At 40.0% G+C, this 19,817-nt stretch overlaps 1 protein-coding gene across 1 annotated transcript; it reads left to right on the top strand.

Moving 5' to 3' along the window:
* Positions 1 to 1,231: 1,231 nt before the first annotated feature.
* Positions 1,232 to 19,817, top strand: LOC133878384 (proteinaceous RNase P 2-like). Its single transcript, XM_062316935.1, has 6 exons — positions 1,232 to 2,229; positions 2,720 to 2,821; positions 2,953 to 3,128; positions 3,443 to 3,563; positions 8,085 to 8,153; positions 18,306 to 19,817. Exons 1-6 carry the CDS (start codon positions 1,297 to 1,299, stop codon positions 18,627 to 18,629), a joined length of 1,725 nt encoding a protein of 574 aa, XP_062172919.1. The 5' UTR covers positions 1,232 to 1,296; the 3' UTR covers positions 18,630 to 19,817.

Below are 19,817 nucleotides of genomic sequence, written 5' to 3'. Positions count from 1 at the left end.
CATCAAACCAATCGAAACTTGACACGTGAAATATATCTTATTAGAAAAAATAATAAATTAATAAAATTTAAAAAACTTAAATGTAAAAATCAAGGAAAAAAAGAAAACTAAAGTTATGGCTTGAGCCACCCATTTGGGCCAAAGGGGTTGGCAGAAACCACCCCCAAAGTCCTTAAGGGTGGTGCGACCACCTCCGACGGCCAGTTTGGGGGTAGCAAAACCACCTCTATGGGACCAAACTCATACTTATTTTTATTTTTTGACCTTTTGGAAGTGACCAAACCACTTCCATTGGGCCAAACTCCTACCATTTTTTTTTATTTATTTGTCTTTTGGGGTGGCCGAAACCACCCCATGGACATGAATTTTGTATTATATTCAATTTAATTCACATTACAAAACATGTTTTTTCAATATTTGGTTTTTTAAACCATTTAAAACATAATTTCAATTTTTTTTTTTTTTTTTTGTGTATTCAAAAAAAAAAACACAATACAAGAGACTTAAAAATAAAAAAATATAAAAAAAAAAAAAAGAAGAAGAAAGAATTGCGTACCAAAACGAACACCTAACAAAACAAATGAGTTTTTTTGAAAAGTTTGCCCAACAGACCCATAAACTTTTTCCAAGAATCACATTGGGTCGGACTGAACTTTTTCTAAAAGCCCAATCTCTAGGCCGAGCCCATACCCTTAAATTACCCACTTAAGTTACTTAACCCCCAAACTTAGAGCACTCCCAATGGATTATCTATTTGTAACTTTAAGTTAGAATAGATAATAAAAGTGTTAAAAAGAGACTCCATCAGCTTATGTATTCCAACTCTATAATAGATTTTCCTTAATTCCATAAATAGTGGAACTCTACATGTAGAGTTATATTATTCACTTATCTATTTTTTTTATTCTTTATCTCCACTTTTTTAGCTTTGCTTTTTTCCTTTTTCCCTCCACCACTCCACGTTCTTTTTTTTTTTTCTTCCTTTATAATGGAGATTTAAGAGAAAGTGTGCAAAGTAGTGGAGTTATAAAGTGGGACCCACGTGAAAAAAAAAATACTATAATGAAATAAATAAATTAAAAATAATAAAAAAATAATATAGAGTTAAGAATAGATAATCGGATGTATAGTACATTTAAAATTCATTAGCTAAACTAGATAAAATAGATTTTGATTAGCTATTCTAGATTGAAAAATACATAAACCATTGGGAATGCTCTTAGCAACACTGCCTAAATACAGATTACACCATTAGGGTTTTTGAGTCCATAGGGGTTTTTGCTCAGACTTCCATCCATGGACACCACCAACTTCCCCTACCCCTCCATCAAGGACAAGAAGAAGAAAAGGAAGAACCAGACCCCAGAAACCGAATTCCACTCGGACCTAACTCTATGCTCCAAGAACAAAGACCTGCGCGGCGCAATCTCGCTCTACGAGACCGCGATTTTACAAGGCTTGCGCCTGAACCAGCACCACTTCAATGCCCTCCTCTACCTCTGCTCCAACACATTCACAGACCCATCACAGAAAACCTTAGCTTTGGACCACGGCTTTCGCATATTCGACCACATGCTGTCAAACAACGTCCACCCCAATGAGGCCTCGATCACCGCCGTCGCTCGCCTTGCCGCGGCGAAGGGAGACGGGGATTACGCCTTTGGGTTGGTCAAGAGCATGGGGAAGTACGGAATTGCGCCGAGATTGCGCACGTATGACCCGGCATTGATGTGTTTCTGTGAGAATTCGGAGGCGGAGAAGGCGTATGAGGTAGAAGAGCATATGGGTGTGATGGGGGTAAGTGTGGAGGAACCAGAGCTTGCTGCGTTGTTGAAGGTGAGCGCGGAGACGGGGAGGGGAGAGAGGGTTTATGGGTATTTGCATAAGTTGAGGAATTCGGTGAGGAGCGTTGGCAATTCGACGGCGAAGTTTATCGAGGATTGGTTCAGCAGTGGGAAGGCTAGGGAGGTGGGAGAGGTGAATTCGGAGGTGGGGAGGGTGGAAGAGGCGGTGTCGAGGAACGGTGGAGGATGGCATGGTTTGGGGTGGATTGGGAAGGGGGATTGGGTTGTGAAGAGAGCAAATGTGGATTCGGCTGGGCGGTGTAGAGGTTGTGGGGAGCAATTGGCGTGTGTGGATATAGATGATGCGGAGACGGAGAGGTTTGCGCAATCGGTTGCTGCGTTGGCTATGGAAAGGGAGGTCAATGCGAACTTTAGGGAGTTTCAGGTAAGCAATCGATTGCTATGAGTTTTTTTTAGGATATAAGATGATGGGTTACTTAGAATGTTGAGGTTAGTTTGTAGCAGATTTGTTTGAGTTATATATATAGAAATTACAAGGATCAAGAAACAGATTAAGGAAATTGCTGCTTGACATTCGTCAACTTAGTTGAATTTGTGTGCTCCTATCATCAACATGATTGTTGGTTCTGATTTTTCAGATCAAAGGATGACACTTGTTTAGTCTGGTTCCAAAGTAGTTGGCTGATTATTAACTCGTGGACCACATAACTTATGTGTTCTTGGTTTTCTCAGTCTATTGTGCATTGTCAAGCTCATAGACCGTTTAATCTTTGGTATAGTAAAGGTTTATTTTTGTTTTCTCCATTCCAAAACAGCGTATGAATGTACTTTGCTGTCCTTTTATCTTTAGTAACTTGTTTTTGTATCCTTTCTTTACTTAATTTACCTTCTTTTTTTTTAATCCTTTATTAAAGGGTTGGCTGGAAAAACATGCTGGTTTTGAATTTATAGTTGATGGAGCAAATATTGGACTCTACCAACAAAATTTTGCAGATGGTGGATTCAGTGTTTCTCAGGTTGTATGCCTTAAGTTGGGTTCTCTTACCCCCCCCCCCCCCCCTTTTTCTTCCCTTCTTCTCTCATTCTATCTAACCACTAATTTATATCTTTCATTTATGTTTATGTTTTGAAAATTTCTATAGAGCAGCTTGATGCTGTTGTTAAAGAATTGTACAATAGGAGCGGAAACAAATGGCCACTGGTTGTCTTGCATAATAAACGCCTTGGGTCACTTCTGGAAAATCCTTCCCACAGAAAGCTGGTAGAGGAGTGGATGGATAAAGGCGTTCTTTATATGACACCAACTGGTTCTAATGATGATTGGTATAAACCCTTAAATCAGTGCTTGTCTCTGTGTGTGTGAATGTACTTTATTCTGTCATTTTAGCTAAAATTTTTATGATTAACACATATATCACTTTCATAATATGTGAATCAAGTACTTATTGAGAAAAAAAAAATTACAAAAAGCAAAAAGGGGCTACTTAAACAATTACCATTTTGATGTCCTTTGGATCTTGAATTTATGAAATAGGAGTTCATCTTTTTTCATAGCTTGTATATACTGCCCTTATATTATTATTAATTTTTTATTTATTTATTTTCGAGATTTCCTTATCATGACTTATATAATTCAGGTATTGGCTATATGCTGCAGTCAAAGTCAAGTGTTTACTTGTGACAAATGATGAAATGAGAGATCACATTTTTGAACTCCTAGGAAGTAGCTTTTTCCTAAAGTGGAAAGAAAGACATCAAGTATGTGTTTTCTGAAAGGCTATCCTATACATCGTTGATTTTGATTCATATTTATGCCCATGCTTTTGTTAATTACTTTTTATATGCCTCTCTTTTGCTCATTTCTCTTTCAAAGCGTGCATTTTCCTAGATTTTAAGGAGAAATCTCATCTCGAACAAGAGTATCACACCCGGCTCCCCAAATCTAATTCTTATTGCCAATGAATGTCTTGATTGTAAAATTAGATCTGGGGAGCCGGGTATGCTTTGCAAGCTAAACTTAAAAAAAGCCTATGATCATGTTAGTTGGGATTTTCTGCTGTAAATGCTGAGGATGTGTGGTTTTGGGAGGGGGGGGGGGGGGGGGGGGGAAGGGGGAGGAAGTGGTGCTCTTGGATAGCTCATTGTATATCCTCAATGCGTTTCTTGGTTTTGATGAACGACACTCCCAGTTATGTTTTTAGGAGCTCCCGTGGCTTGAGACAAAGGGACCCTTTGTCTCCTTTGCTGTTTGTCATTATGATGGAGGTTTTGGGTAGGATGATTTCTGCTATAGTGAGTGGAGGATTGATTTGAAGAAAAATTGTTAAGGATATGTTCCCTATGGATATCCTAGCCTTACATCCCAACCACCTAGTCCTTGCTCAAGACATGAAAACAAAAAAGAAAACTGAATGAGCTGAAAGGCTCAGTAAGTAAATCCCCAACCATAAAACAGTTGGGTTAAATTCATTTTTCTTTAAAATCTCTCTTAAAACACTTAATTTCTTGAAAACCCTTCAAAACGTCTTTATCTCATATCGCTAATTAAATAAAATACAATTTTCAATAAAGCTAGTTAAAGCATATCATTTTCTTTGAAACATATAAATATACATATATGTTTATAACTAATTTTTCATAATAGGGCCCATGTACACTGTTACGCCCCGTATTAGGGTTGTGCGGTCGCAAGTACCTGCTCATCAGCTAATCAATCAAAGTGCACTTAGTGTGACTGTTGATGGAATAACATCTTATGGCATAGCCTCCTTCATTGGTTGGGCCTTAACCCCAGCGTCGGTACCGAGCCATGTTTTTCATTTAATCATATTGGGCAAAAAATATCTCTTCCATACGTGCCCTCATCTTCTAAACTTTTTCATCTCTTTTACTTCTCTTGATATCTTCTAAAAATAACGCTTTCCCAATTTGGGAACCTTCCAAAATAAAAAATTGAGTATATCTAGAAATTATTTCACTATAAGAACTTTCAAGAAAAAAATATATTTTCTCAATGATATAACTTTCCACAGGCAACTTTTATTTTCAAAAGGACTTTAGAAACCCTTTATGAAAGCAAGAAGAATTTGCAATACAGTAATAAAATAATTACTCACATGTACATATCTATAATGTTAAAAACACTTTATTAAATTATAGGACATAAAATAACCTTAGAAAGGGTAGAGGATCTATTTACCTCTCTGAATGTAGCTAAGTCAAATCCTTGATGGCTAGCTAGTCACTTGAATACAGGTTTAAACAAATTACTACAATATACTCACCACTAGACAAACATACTGACACAACTACGGTTTCGGCTTGCTAGTCTATTGAGAGTGGGCTCACGAGGTATGTTTAAATTGATTTGGCATGCTATTAACTTATCAATTTCAGCCTTTTAGGAATTCTTTCGAAATAGCAAAAAAAAAAAAAAAAAATTATTTTATAAGAAACTGTGAAATCTTTATACTAACAAGACATTTGAAATTAATGTAGAAAATTTATTACGCTATATATAGATATACACGTAACCGCAAATTATGTCCACCAAGTTCCTTACAAAAATATAAAAGTATAATTGACCCCATCCTTTGTAAACAAAACTTACAAAAATTTCAGTGTTAGTGACATCAACCGGATAGTAGTTAAACCATCAAAATAGACAATCACATATTTTCGAAATAGAACTCTTATCCTGCCTGCATCGTAGACTGAGGGTAGAAGAAAGGCTCTGGTATTAATGAGGGTATATATATATATTTGCTCTCTTAAAAGTAAGGGTTTTCGTATGAGAGATAAGAGTTTTTTTTTTTAAAAAAAAAAAATATATCAAACCATGGCTTTAAATATTAAACAGTACTAGCAGTATACAATACTAGAACCAAAGCTTTGAATAATAAAGTAATTGTTTTGACTAACAAATCAAAGGTTGGGTTGCTTTTGTTCTATAACAAAATAAAACCAGACTCTAAGAAGGATATCTGCTACGGCTAGTAGCAGAGAAAAGAAAAGAAGAAGAAAAAAAAAAAACAAGACATGAAGACCTGCTACGGTTTTGTATAGAGAAAAGGGAAAGAAAAAGAAAGAAAACAAGTCACTATGCCTAAAAGAGAAAAAAGAAACAAACAAAAGTTTGCTATGGTTAAAAGAGAAAGGAGATAAACAAAAAAAAAAAAAAAGAGAGAGAAAAAGAAACAAGCCATGATGGGTCTGTCACGGCTGGTGCAAATAAAAGAAAAAAAAATGTGGGGTTGGGGGTTCGGAACTTGATGTTCAATCATGCTCTTTTAAAAAAAATGGCTATGGCATTACGTGCATGAGAGAGAAGGTTGGTGTAGAGTTATGGTGGACTCTAAATGTGGCAGGTCGTGGGGTGGGTGGTGTTCTAATGAGCCTCTTGGGATGCATGGGTTGGGGTTATGGAAGAATATTAAGAGGGGTTGGGGGAAGCTTTCTAATCCTACCAAATTTGAGGTAGGAGATAGCTCCAAAGTTAATAGTCTGGCATGATCTGTGGGGTGGGCCTGTGGGGATATGGTCCTTAAGGAAGCCTTTCCAATTTTATATGGCTTTGTTTGTGCGAAGTATGCTTCTATTGCGACTCACTTGGAGCTTTCGGGTGGCTCCAATTAGTAGAATGTAAGCTTTGTTAGAGCGGCTCATGATTGGAAGTTAGGTGTCTTTACTTTGTTCTTTAAGTTGTATTCAGTTAGAGTGGGATGGGTAGGTGAAGACAAGCTTTGATGGGTCCCCTTCAAAAAAGGTTTGTTCGATGTTAGAACCTTCTACAGTATCATGGTTTGTAATGATGGCTTTCGTTTTCCTTAAAAGAGTGTTTGGCGAACTAAGTTTCTTTTGAGGGTGGCCTTTTTTGTTTGGTCGGCAGCCCTAGGAAAGATCTTTACCATGAACAATCTAAGAAATCGACATGTCATTATGGTCGATAGGTGCTGTATGTGTAAAAGGAATTAAAAGTCTGTGGACCATCCTTTCTCCATTGTGAGGTTGCTTGTGCCTTATGGGATTTATTTTTTTATTTTTTTTGGCCATCTTAGATTATGCCTAGACGAGTAGTCTACTTATGTGTGTTGGTGGACCGCTGGTGGCGCTTAGAGTGTTGTTGTATAGAAGATAGTGCTTTCGTACCTTTTGTGGTGTCTGTGAAGCGAAATGAATTACACAAGTTTTGAGGACCGTGAGAGGACTCTGGAAGAGATTAAGTCTTAATTTTTCTATACTTTGTATCTTTGAATAGTAGCTTTTGTTTTTCCTTTGATGATTAATTTTTATGGTTTTCTATTTTTTTTTTCCTCCTTCTAGCTAGGTGTTTTCTCATGTACTTTTTGTGTACTTGGGGCACCTTACACTTTTAATAATATCTCTTTTACTTAAAAATAAAAAAATAAATAACTAACATATAATTGTGTCGAAGATGCATGTAAAACTCTGTCTGGTTCACATGTAAGATAACTGATCTCTTATTCAGACACAAACACGTTTACATTATACACATGGGAATGACGAAGAAAAATGCATTGAAGAATTTGAGTAGATTGAGCTTAACTGAGGCACTGCATCAAACAGGGCTTTTCTCCTGATTATCATTATTTAGATGAAATGTAGTTGTTTTCTTGTCCATAGCTACTGTACCATTCCTCAATCTGAATGACCTTTCGGGGGACAGGATTGAAATTAGATAAAGTTAATACTCAGAATAGCAAAGAGCTGTTCAGTTTTAAAACTATCAACGTTGCTTAGGGGTCTTCTTCTTCTAAGTATATATTCTAAAAGCTTAGAGATTAAGTTGATGGGAATTGTATCTTACATTTCTTTTTTGCTAAGACTTTATTGCCATATTTACCGAAACAAAAGTTATGCACTTACCAAAACAAAAAAGACTTTTCTACAAAAAGGGTTGGTACAGATTTTCAGATTCCTTTTGGTGGTTGCTTACTATTGATTTTTTAATTAAAATTTAGTGAGAAAACATTCTAATGACAGGTTTGGTAGGCCTTCATTACACAAAATTCTTGGTGTATGCTCATTTCCATGAATAAAAGTTTTTAGATGGTGTATGTCATTGTAAGTTCCATTGATGTTCATGCACTTTTGGAAATGGGGTGGGGGGGAGAGTGGGGGCCAAAAGGCTTGGTTTATGGAGATAATAGGGGGGACACAAGGTTGAACTGGTTACCTTTTGTACCTGTACATATACCGTTTACCGTTGCACATTATCCATTTTGTAGGAATAAACCTTTCTTCCATTCTATTCTCCAGGTTCGGTATACTTTTGGGAAGGGTAGTGTGAAACTTCAGATGCCGCCTTCATATTCATCTGTTATCCAGGTACCATGTTGTAATTTGATTTTTGAAGTTTAATGTGCTAGTATATTCATCTTACGTGTTGACGGTTTTCATAGAGTTGTTCTCTAGGCTTTCTAACCAATTTTTTTTTTTTGATAAGTAATAATTCATTAAAAAGCGCAGAGGGGCGCAACCCTAGTACACAGGAAGTATACAAAAGTGCCCCTAAACAGAGGAAAGGAAAGAACAAGAAAGTAAAAAGTCAGCGAACAACAAACTACTCGGGCTATGCGCCGACACCCAAAGATATAACAAATTAAGCACCTTTCTACAAATAGCCCCAACTGAAAACTCCACATCCTCAAAAAGCCTAGAATTTCTCTCACGCCACAAGCCCCACAAAACACATAAATGAACCTGCTTCCATATACGAAAAACAGGACCACGACCCAGCAAAGTGCCCCAACCCCTCAATAAATCCACGACACTACTAAGCATAACCCACTCCACCCCAAACAAGCTATAAAAAAAACTCCAAACAACCCGAGCCACATCACAATGAAGAAGAAGGTGATCAACGAACTCCCCATGCTTTTTACACATAACACACCACTCAACCACCACAATACCACGCCTACGTAAATTGTCGTGAGTTAAGATCTTTCCTAAAGCCGCTATCCAAACAAAGAACGCCACCCGCTTCGGAGCTTTAACACGCCATATACCCTTCCAAGGAAAAGAGACCGCCTCGTGACAAACTAAAGCTTTGTAGAAAGTCTTCACTTCAAAATTCCTCCTCTTGGAAGGATTCCACACCACCCTATCAACCTCCCCATGCCGAACCCGAGTAGAGTATAACTGATCAAAGAAGGACATCACCATCTCCACCTCCCAATCCTGAGCATAGCGCGTAAAGAGAACATTCCAATGAACCACGCCACCAACCACAGACAAATTATCCACCACCCAAGCATCAGGAGAACGCGCAATAGAGTACAAAGCTGGAAAACAGAGTTTGAGAGGCTTGTCCCCACACCAAAGATCATGCCAAAAGCGAATATGAGACCCATCTCCCACCTCAAAACGCAAAATCTTGGCAACACTATCCCACCCCCTTCGAATAAACTTCCAAACACTGACACCATAAGGCCCCGTAACCGGTAAAGAACACCAACCTCCCCTCACACTCCCGTACTTCACCTCAATCACCGATCTCCACAAAGCATCACGCTCTTGAGAGAACCTCCAAATCCACTTCCCCAATAAGGCTTGATTAAAAATAATAACATTACGAACACCCAGTCCACCAGCCTTAATTGGAGTACAGACTCGATGCCATTCAGTCTCATCACCCAAACCACTCCACAGAAACTCCCTTTGAAGCCGCTCCAGTTTTTTCGCTACACTCACAGGAATAAGGAACAGAGATAAATAATAAGTAGGAATGCTAGAAAGAGTACTGTGAATCAAAGTTACCCTTCCACCCTTGGACAAATATAGTTTCTTCCAACTAGCCAACCTTCGTTCCACCTTCTCAATAACCCCATTCTAAATAGAAATAGATTTGAACGACGCCCCCAACGGCATACCCAAATAAGTCATTGGCAGAGACCTAATTCTACAACCCAGAATATAAGCCAAAGACTCTACATCTTCCACCTTGCCAATAGAGACCAATTCCGATTTGCCTAAATTGATCCTCAACCCTGACACCGCTTCGAAACATAAAAAGGTACACCTCAAATTTCGAACATGCTCGGCTTGAGCTCCACAAAAAATTAAGGTATCATCCGCAAACAGTAAATGATTCACCACTAAAGCTTCATTACCCATGAAGCCCACTGAGAAGCCTGAAAGCAAGCCTTGGAGCATAGACGTATTTAATGTAAACTTAATATAAAACTAGGAAAAGAGCCTTAAGCACTTGATGCTTAGGGTTTAGTATTGATCTATATTTATAAGGATTTACAAGTATATGTGTGTCGTGTACACTGTCATTTACATAAGGTAAGAATCATTCTATTCTAGGAAGGTAGATATGGTAATATAGCCGTTGAGGTACAATAGGAAAGTTGCAAGAGAATAATGCTAGCTGTAGGTTTTATATGGAGAGAGTATCCGAGTGTGTGATTGTTGGAGAGGATTGCCTTGATTCACGGCTGATTGATCTAGGATTTGTGTGGCGGCTGCTAGGGTTTGTGTGTTGACCATTATATCCTTAACACCCCCCCGCAAACTGAGGGGAGGGACGACCGGAAGTTTGTCACGCAAGAAGCAGAAGCGATCAGCCGGGAGGCCTTTAGTGAAGATGTCGGCAAGCTGGTCAATGGTGGAGAGGTAGCGGAGCTGAATGTCTTTGTTGAGAACCTTGTCCCGGATAAAGTGGACATCAACTTCAATGTGCTTGGTGCGGGCATGAGAGACCGGATTGGAGGCAATGGCAAGGGCGCCGGAGTTATCACACCAAATTGTGGGAGGAGATGGCAAGGGAAGCTGTAGTTCTTTGAAGAGCATGCGGAGCCAATAAAGGTCAGCAGTAGTGATAGCCATGGCACGGTACTCGGCTTCGGTGCTGGATCTGGAGACGACAGTTTGTTTCTTAGCGGACCAGGAGATGAGGTTGGAACCAAAGAAGATGCCATAGCCAGTGGTGGAGCGGCGATCGTCAGGGTTGCCAGCCCAATCGGAGTCACAGAAGCCGTGGAGGGTGAAGGAGCCTTTGGTATAATGGAGGCCAAAATCGAGGGTGCCTTTGAGGTAACGAAGAACTCTTTTAGCTGCTGTCCAGTGCACGGAGGTGGGAGCTTGCATGTGCTGGCAGAGTTGATTCACTGAATAGGCAATGTCCGGGCGCGTGAGAGTAGCATATTGGAGGGCCCCAACGAGTTGTCGATAATCAGAAGGGTTGGGAAGGGGTTCACCATCATTCTTGGACATCTTGGAACCAGAGAGGCAGGGGCTGCGGTATGGCTTGGAGTCAATCATGCCAGCACGGTGGAGAAGGTCCTGAATGTATTTGGATTGCCGGAGGTGTATGCCAGTAGAGTCCCGGGTGGTTTGAATGCCAAGGAAGTAGGAAAGAGAGCCAAGGTCCTTCATGGCAAAGTCAAGTTGGAGTTTGCCTATAACCGATTGCATGGAGGCGTTATTGTTACCTGTGATAATAATATCATCGACATACACTAAGAGAAAGATGTGAGAGCCGTTAGTGTGAAAAGTAAAAAGAGAAGGATCAGCATGAGAAGTAGAAAATCCAATTTCCAAGAGAGAAGTAGAGAGCCGGGTGAACCAAGCCCGGGGAGCTTGTTTGAGCCCATAGAGAGCTTTATGCAGCTTGCACACATAAGTAGGGAACTGAGGGTTTTGGAACCCTTGAGGCTGTTCCATAAAGACATCTTCATCAAGGTAGCCGTGAAGGAAAGCATTGGAGACATCCAGTTGTGTGATGTTCCAATCAAACTGAACGGCTAAGGCAATGAGTAACCGAATGGTGGGAGGTTTTATGACTGGGCTAAAGGTGTCATGGTAGTCAATTCCAGAAAGTTGATCAAATCCTTTGGCGACGAGACGAGCTTTGTAACGGTCAATGCTGCCATCTTGTTTCTGTTTGAGCTTGTAGACCCATTTGTTGCGGACAACATGTTGGTGGGAAGGGCGGGGACAAAGAGACCAAGTGTTGTTAGAGAGGAGTGCTTGGAATTCAGCAGTCATTGCAGCAACCCATTCAGGTTGGGATGCAGCTTGACGGTATGTTGAAGGTTCGGGTGGAAGGACGACAGAGGTATAGGTGAGTAGAGGATGTTTGGTAGCATGAAATGTGGTGAAGTTAGGATAAGTTCGAGGTTTGGAGGATCCGGTTTGGGATCGGGTGATAGGACGGTTGCTAGGGGCTACTAGGTGGGTAGGGAGAGGAGGAGGGAAGATAGGGGAGGGGAGAGGTGCGGGAGTGGGGGTGGGGGAGGAGGGGAGAGGTGCTGGGGTGGGGAATGATGGTAGAGATAGAGATGTAGGGGATGCTGGGGATGGAGATGCGGAGGGAGACAGGGGAGTGGAAGTGTAGTGTGTAGGATTAGGAGGTGAAGATGTAGGTGAAGGGAGAGCAGTAGAAAGAGAAGACGGAATAGGGGAAGAGGGTGGGGGGAAAAGAGCAGCAGGTTGGAAGAAGACGGGAGTATTGGGGGCTGTAGTGATTTTACAGGACCCGTGAGAGAGAGATGGTGTTTTGGCTGGAAATTTGGTCTCATCGAAGACAACATTGCGGGAAAGGTATATTTTATGAGAGTGAGGGTCGAGACACCGGTAGCCACGTTGGTTGGCACCATAGCCGATAAATATGCAGGGCTTGCTTCTGAAGGATAGTTTATGAGCAGCATAGGGACGAAGCAGGGGATAACAGAGGCAACCAAAGGCACGGAGCAGTGTGTAGTCAGGTTCTTTATTAAATAGTTTGAAGAAAGGGGAAGTGTTGTTTGTGACTGGTGAGGGCAGACGATTGATAAGAAAAATTGAGGTAAGGAAGGAGTCTACCCAGTATTTAGAGGGTAAACCGGATTGAGCAAGGAGGGTCAAGCCGGTTTCAACTATGTGTCTATGTTTTCTCTCAGCAATACCATTTTGCTGAGAGGTGTGTGGACATGTGAGTCGGTGAAAAATGCCATTTTGGTCCAAGAATTGTTTGAAGGTGGTGGAGATATATTCTCCACCATTATCAGTTTGAAAATATTTAATAGTAGTGGAGAATAGATTTTCAACAAGTAATTTAAATTTAATAAAGCACTGAAAAACTTCACTTTTATTCATAATAGGATACAACCAAGTAAACCGGCTGTATTCATCAATAAACAAAACATAAAACTTGCATCCACTCAGTGATGGAACCGGAGAGGTCCATACATCGGAGTGGATTACTTCTAAAGGACTCGAAGAACTTCTAATGGACTCTGAAAACGGAAGTTGTTTAGACTTGCCAAGTTGACAACATTCACACACAGTGGACTGATTGACTGAACCGAGAAGAGGAAGATGCTGATGACGAAACAGATGCTGTAAAATAGAGAGAGAGGGGTGTCCCAATCGTTGATGCCAAACCATGTCAGTGGTTTTGACACCAAGGAGGGCAGTGAACCCGGATGCTTTATTCAAGGAGTGAGGGTGCAACCGGATGGGGTACAACCCATTTTCACTGGGTCCGTGGAGCAGAATTTTCCCTGTCAAATTGTCCTTCACAGTAAAATCAATATCAGTTAGAGCAAACCAGCATTTGTTGTCTTTACAGAATTTGTTAATAGAAAGTAAATTGGCAGAAGCAGCCGGGCAATGTAAAATTTGTGAGAGAAGAAGTTTAGAGGATGCAGAATTAGGGGATTGAACAATAGAAGAACCGGTGTTGTGAATAAGCAAACCTGTGCCATTACCGACGCCAACAGTTTCGGAGCCATCAAACGGTTGTGATTCTGTGAGGAGAGATGAGTCGGCTGTGATATGTGTGTTGGCACCGGAGTCGGCAAGCCATTCTTGATTAGTGAACTCTTCATTAGTCTGAGCAGTCATGGCAGCAAGTTGCATTGGTGGGTGACGGCCTTGGTAGGCGTAGTCCATGCGATGATAACAGTCTAGGGCACGGTGGCTGGTTTTGCCACAGATTTGGCAAGGAGAGTACTGACGCGGGGGCTGAGTAGCACCATTGGTGGGGTGATTGCCAAAAGAGGTATTGGGTAAGGGTGGAGTTGGATGTCTTGGGGAGTAGTGATTAGGAGGGGTTGACTGGCGGAATTGACCAGGGGGACGGGGGAAGGGTTTTGGTTTCCTGAAGTTGTTGGGGCTGGGACGAAAGTTGGGAGGAGGACTATGAAAATTGTTGGGTTGCTGGGGTGGTCGAAAGCGATTGACATGAAGGGCAAAGGATCCTGCTTCAGGGTTAAGAGTTTGCTGCTGATTTTGAAGGAGAATTTCATGGCTTAACAATTCAGATTGGAAGTCATGAAAGGTGGTTTCACGATCACGTAAAGTAAAGGCAGTAACAAAAGAGTTGTAGATAGGATTAATACCATTGATAACATAGGAGATGAGATCATCATCTTCAACGGGTTTTCCCACTGCTGAAAGTTCGTCAGACCAAGTTTTGGCTTGGCTGAGGTATTCAGTGCAAGTTTTGTTCCCCTGCTGCAAGCGTTGTAACTGGCGCTTGAGATGGGAAATTCTGGACTTTGATTGTGCTGCAAACCGTGTTGCCAAACTGCTCCAGGCAAGCTGCGATGTTTTTAAACCGTACATCGAAGGTACCAATGGAGGAGCAAGAGAGCAGATAATAAGATTCAGCAGTTGCTGATCTCTTCGCAGCCATGAAACATAGGCTGGATTCGGAATTTCACCATTACCATCTGTATTGGTAATGAGTTTCGGGGGGCATGGATCTGATCCATCCAGTAGACCTTGGAGTTCATAACCACACAAGATTGGTTGAAATTGAGCAACCCATCCGAGATAATTAGGACCTTCTAATTTGATGCTTCCAAGTTGGGTGACATTGGGCATGAGATCTGAGGTAGTAGGAGCGGCGGCGGTAGGAGTGGCCATGGATGAGCGTTGGCTGTTGGTAGGCTCTGATACCATGTAAACTTAATATAAAACTAGGAAAAGAGCCTTAAGCACTTGATGCTTAGGGTTTAGTATTGATCTATATTTATAAGGATTTACAAGTATATGTGTGTCGTGTACACTGTCATTTACATAAGGTAAGAATCATTCTATTCTAGGAAGGTAGATATGGTAATATAGCCGTTGAGGTACAATAGGAAAGTTGCAAGAGAATAATGCTAGCTGTAGGTTTTATATGGAGAGAGTATCCGAGTGTGTGATTGTTGGAGAGGATTGCCTTGATTCACGGCTGATTGATCTAGGATTTGTGTGGCGGCTGCTAGGGTTTGTGTGTTGACCATTATATCCTTAACATTTAACATCCTGCTAAGCGCTTCCATAACCACCACAAGCAGCAGAGGAGAAAGAGGATCACCTTGCCTAATCCCCGGTGAGCTCTGAAAGAAACCAGAAGGGACGCCATTTACCAAAATGAAAAATTTTACCGTAGAAACGCAAAATTTAATCAATTTTCTCCACCTCTCCCCAAACCCACATCTCTGAAGCATGTAAAGGAGGAAATCCCAATTCACGTGATCATAAGCTTTCTCCAAATCCAGTTTACACAATAATCCGACCTCCCCTGACTGCCTTTGGCTATCCAGGCATTCATTGGCTATAAGAACTTAATCCAAAATTTGCCTACCACCAACAAAAGCATTCTGAGAGTTCGAAATAATTTTCCCCAACACTGATTTGAGCCTATTAGCAAGGACCTTAGAAATAATTTTATAGACCCCTCCCACCAAACTGATAGGCCTAAAGTCCTTAACCTCCAAAGCATCAGCCTTCTTAGGAATAAGGGAAACAAAAGTTGCATTCAAACTCCTCTCAAACTGGCAACTATTATGAAATTCTGAAAATACCGCCATAATATCTTTTTTGAGAACCCCCTAACATATCTGAAAGAAAGCCATAGAAAAACCATCTGGACCCGGAGCCTTATCCCCGTTCATCTCCCGCGCCACCTCCCACACCTCCTGCTCCTCAAAACCTCGTTCTAACCAAAGACACTCATCCGCATCAATGGAGGAGAAAGAAACACCATCCACCCTTGGCCGCCACGAACTCTGCTCGGTGTACAGAGAGTCATAATAATTTACAATATGATCCTTAATTACCACCGGATCAGAAGACAAAGCCCCATTGATCCTCAAAACTCCCACATGATTGTACCTCCGATGCGAATTGGCCACCCTATGAAAGAATTTAGTGTTATTATCCCCTTCCTTCAACCACAGAGCCCGAGATTTTTGCCTCCAATTAACCTCCTCAAACAGGAGAGTTCTTTCCAGCTCCCTGATCATGTCTGACTTCTGAACCCGCTCCTCCTCCACTAACCCCCGAGCTTCTTCAAAACACTCTAGCTCTTTAATACCTTCTAATAATTCCTTCTTCTTCTTCCCTACATCACCGAAGACCTCCGCATTCCAAATCTTCAAGTCCACTTTTAAAGCTTTCAATTTGCTAGCCAGCACAAAACTCGGCAGGCCTTGAAAAACATAAGACTCCCACCAACGTTGCACTTGTTCTACAAAGCCAACAGATTTGAGCCACATGTTTTCAAATTTGAAGTATTTTTTCCCCTCTATGCGATCCACAATCCAACATCAAAGGAAAATGGTCTAATAAAAGTTTAGGCAAACGACTTTGTGACACATCAGGGTAATGTTCTTCCCACTCCGGAGATAACAAAAACCTATCAATTTTAGACCATACCTGATTATTGGACCAAGTGAACTGCCCTCCTTGGAGAGGAATATCCACCAAACTCTGTCCATGTATGAACTCCGAAAAATCTTCCATAGCAGCAGAACTTAGCTTTTATAGCTCGTCACAACTAATACATTTGACTGGTGCTGAAATTGGGAGATTTTTGTCAGTTTTATCTTTCAAAAGTAAATTCATATATGGTCAATATTCATTAGATTACAAGTGGACTGATACATTGAAAGGTGAGGGACATGGTGAGATAGGGAAATTGGACTGAAGAAATCTCCGGAACATGAATGGAGGATGCTTTGTAGTTGAGTTCAAAATTTTAATGGAAGATATGAGGAATTGTGTTCAAAATATTCTCTCTGACTTTTCTTGGTTTCGAGTCTTGCTTGTGTTTAATTTTTTTTTTTTTCTAATTCTTTCTTTCTTTTCTTTCTTTTTCTTTTTTTTTTTTTTTCAATAAAAAGTCACTTTCGCACGGTGCTTAGAGATCGAGGTCATTGTTTTCAATCTTCTGCATTAAGATTCGATCAATTTCCAATAGTTTTTGAAAACTTAAAAGGCAACATGGAAGTATAATTAAGGTGGAAATTGCAACTCTTTCTTGAAATGAATGCACAAACACTATTTTATAATGGGTCATAGGGGTGAAAATGCAGATGCAATTATTAGCAATATCCGCATCCGCATAATGCAGTCATCACTTTTAATTATCCGCGCAGTTGTTGCGGTTATTATCGGCTATCCGCATATGAGGTAATGAGCGTTTTGGATTACAATCAAAATCTATATCCAAGATTAAATAATGCAGTTATTAATGCAAGTTTAAATAAATTAAGATTTCACTTGTTACATAATTCACAATTATCAATCATAGAGGGTCATTGTCTCATAAAGTAATGAGAGTTTGGATTACCCAAAGAAAATAAAATAAAATAAAATGTAGTGAAGTATGACTTTGAGATGGTAATGAAGAAAAAAAAAAAACCTAACATAACTTAAAGATCCTAAACTTATCAAATTTAAAACGACTTTGTTTTAAAGAATTTAATTAAATATATTTATATATATAAAGGGAATGCGGATAATAGGTTTTGATATCCGTACATGCATATGCGGATAGCGGTTATCCGCCCGAATTTTCACCCCTAATCGGTCATAGATGAGCAAGATTCTAATTGGATATGTTTATAAACTTTCTTTATAATTAAAAATGTTGAAGATGTCATCTATATGAGTTTTTTATTTTTATTTTATATATATATATATAAACTTCAGCACTGAATAATAAAGTAAAATGCTATGTTGTTTTCTTCCTTTCTTTTGCTTGGTAGGATTTGATCCTAAATTTTACCATACTCCACCCTCAATTTGAAATTTTTGTTTAGTTTCTTTATTTTATAAAATTCTCAACAGATTTTTCCCCCTGAATGGAAAATTTTGTTCTTCAACCAGTTCTTTTGCATATTTATACACAAAAGTAATGCTATTATACCACATTTTTATCCCACATTGTTTATGTGGCAGTTCCAACCAACTATTACATTTAGTCTTTTTCTTTTTTCTAATAAGTACTGATCCAAAGGTTAGTTGGGATTACCACATCAGTATTATGAGATAATTGTGAAATAAAAATTTAGTTTCTAATAATACTCTTATACATAATGGCAGTTTCGTGGTTTATGGGATGAGAATGAATGGGCTTTGTGGTTCCATGTGTTCCTCAAAAATTGTTTACAAGTGACTGGCTGCTCCCATCTAATCTTTGTTATATTGGTTAAAAACTAGATCTTGATTCATTTATTGTATTGAGTGTTTAGACGTTAATCTCTGTTTCAGGAATCAGAAAAAGGATCATGGCATGTGCCTGTTGCTGGCGACAGCAATGAGTGCGAGGAGTCTTTGAGAACTTGGCTCTGCATTACTAGGCCAAGTGCTTGTGAAGCTTTTGACGAAGTTCCAATCAATGTGGAAACTTCTGAAAATGGTCACCCCATCTACAACCTTGCATCAATAAATCCTTGCAAGTCAGAGAGTGTTACAACCGGCAATGGCTTGCATAACAGCCCGGAGTCCTTTCGGTTTTCTGAAGAAGTTCCAATCAGTAAAGCTACTTCCTTGACAGGTAAAAGAAAGGAGAGGTCCCCATCTCCTTCCAATTGATGCTTTTTAATAAAGATAATTCTGTTTAGTTGATTCATGTACAACTGCAATACAACTTGATGATATGGGCAGTAAGAATCAGCAATTTTTCTTATTCCAAAAGCTGATTTTTATTGCCACGTCATCCAGTTGTACAAGAGTCTACTAAATAACATTACTCTTTAATAAAAGCCTAGCCTAGCTTATGTGTCATGGACCTGTCAACTGCTTTGGAGATGTCCTTGATCAAGCAAGATGTAGTAAAGCAGCTGCGGTGTGTGACCTATTGTAAGTTAACGTTTTTAAAGGTCTTCAATTAATCACACCTACAGTTGCGGATTTTTGCCTTAGTCTACTGCATGGAGTTGATAAATTGTCTTGTAACCCAATGTGATAGTGTACAATAATGAAGATAATTAAAAACCAAGTTTCCAACAACAATATGGATTGGAACTTCTTGTTTATGGACCATATTTGATGTTACTTCAGAGTTTGGTTGGCCGCCGTGGAGGTGTTGTCTCAAGCGAAAAGGTTGAAGGAGTTTGTGAAATCTTCTAGGGTTGGAAATAAAGCCTTCATCGCCTATTATCTGGCATTGGTGTGTTCCCAATGGCGTCGGTGTTGAGAGCTCCGGCTGGGGATGTTGGTAAACGGTCATTATGCGGAGGCTTTAGTTAGGTCGGGGCATATTTCGGCGAACAATATGATGTGCTTGTCCTTGTGGTATTTCCAGTGCTATAGAGCTAAAAGTATGGGGTGTCAATGGTAGGGGAGTGTTTGGGAAAAGGAGCTCAAAGAATCCCAAATAATATCCCACTGGTGAAGGCTGGGGCAAATTGTGTGAGTGGCTGTAGGAGTGATAATGGCGTCAACTTTGTTTTTCTAAACCTGAGGAGCTTGCTGGATTGATGTGGGCTTGTGTCCTTTTGGTTCGGAGAAAAGAGCAAGCCCAAAGTTGGTCGCTTTTGTTGAGTCGAAGTCTAACCTCAGTAAAGAGGGCCCATTCTACCCAAAAGTCTCATTTCTGTCTTTTGGGCCAATTGTTTTAGATATTTTTGTTTTTAATGTTGTTTTTACTAATAGTGACACTTGTAATCATAGTATTGGTGTTGATGTGGCACACTAACAAAATTCAAGTATTTTGATAGAATTTGACTGCAGGAACTAAATTGTTATTTTGGCATATTCCGATAACTTATTTTTTTATAC

This window comes from Alnus glutinosa, chromosome 9 (genome assembly GCF_958979055.1).
Source record: "Alnus glutinosa chromosome 9, dhAlnGlut1.1, whole genome shotgun sequence".
Classification (NCBI taxonomy): Eukaryota; Viridiplantae; Streptophyta; class Magnoliopsida; order Fagales; family Betulaceae; genus Alnus; species Alnus glutinosa.
Note: the sequence above shows the minus strand (reverse complement) of the source record. Positions and strands in the feature narration are given on the sequence as shown.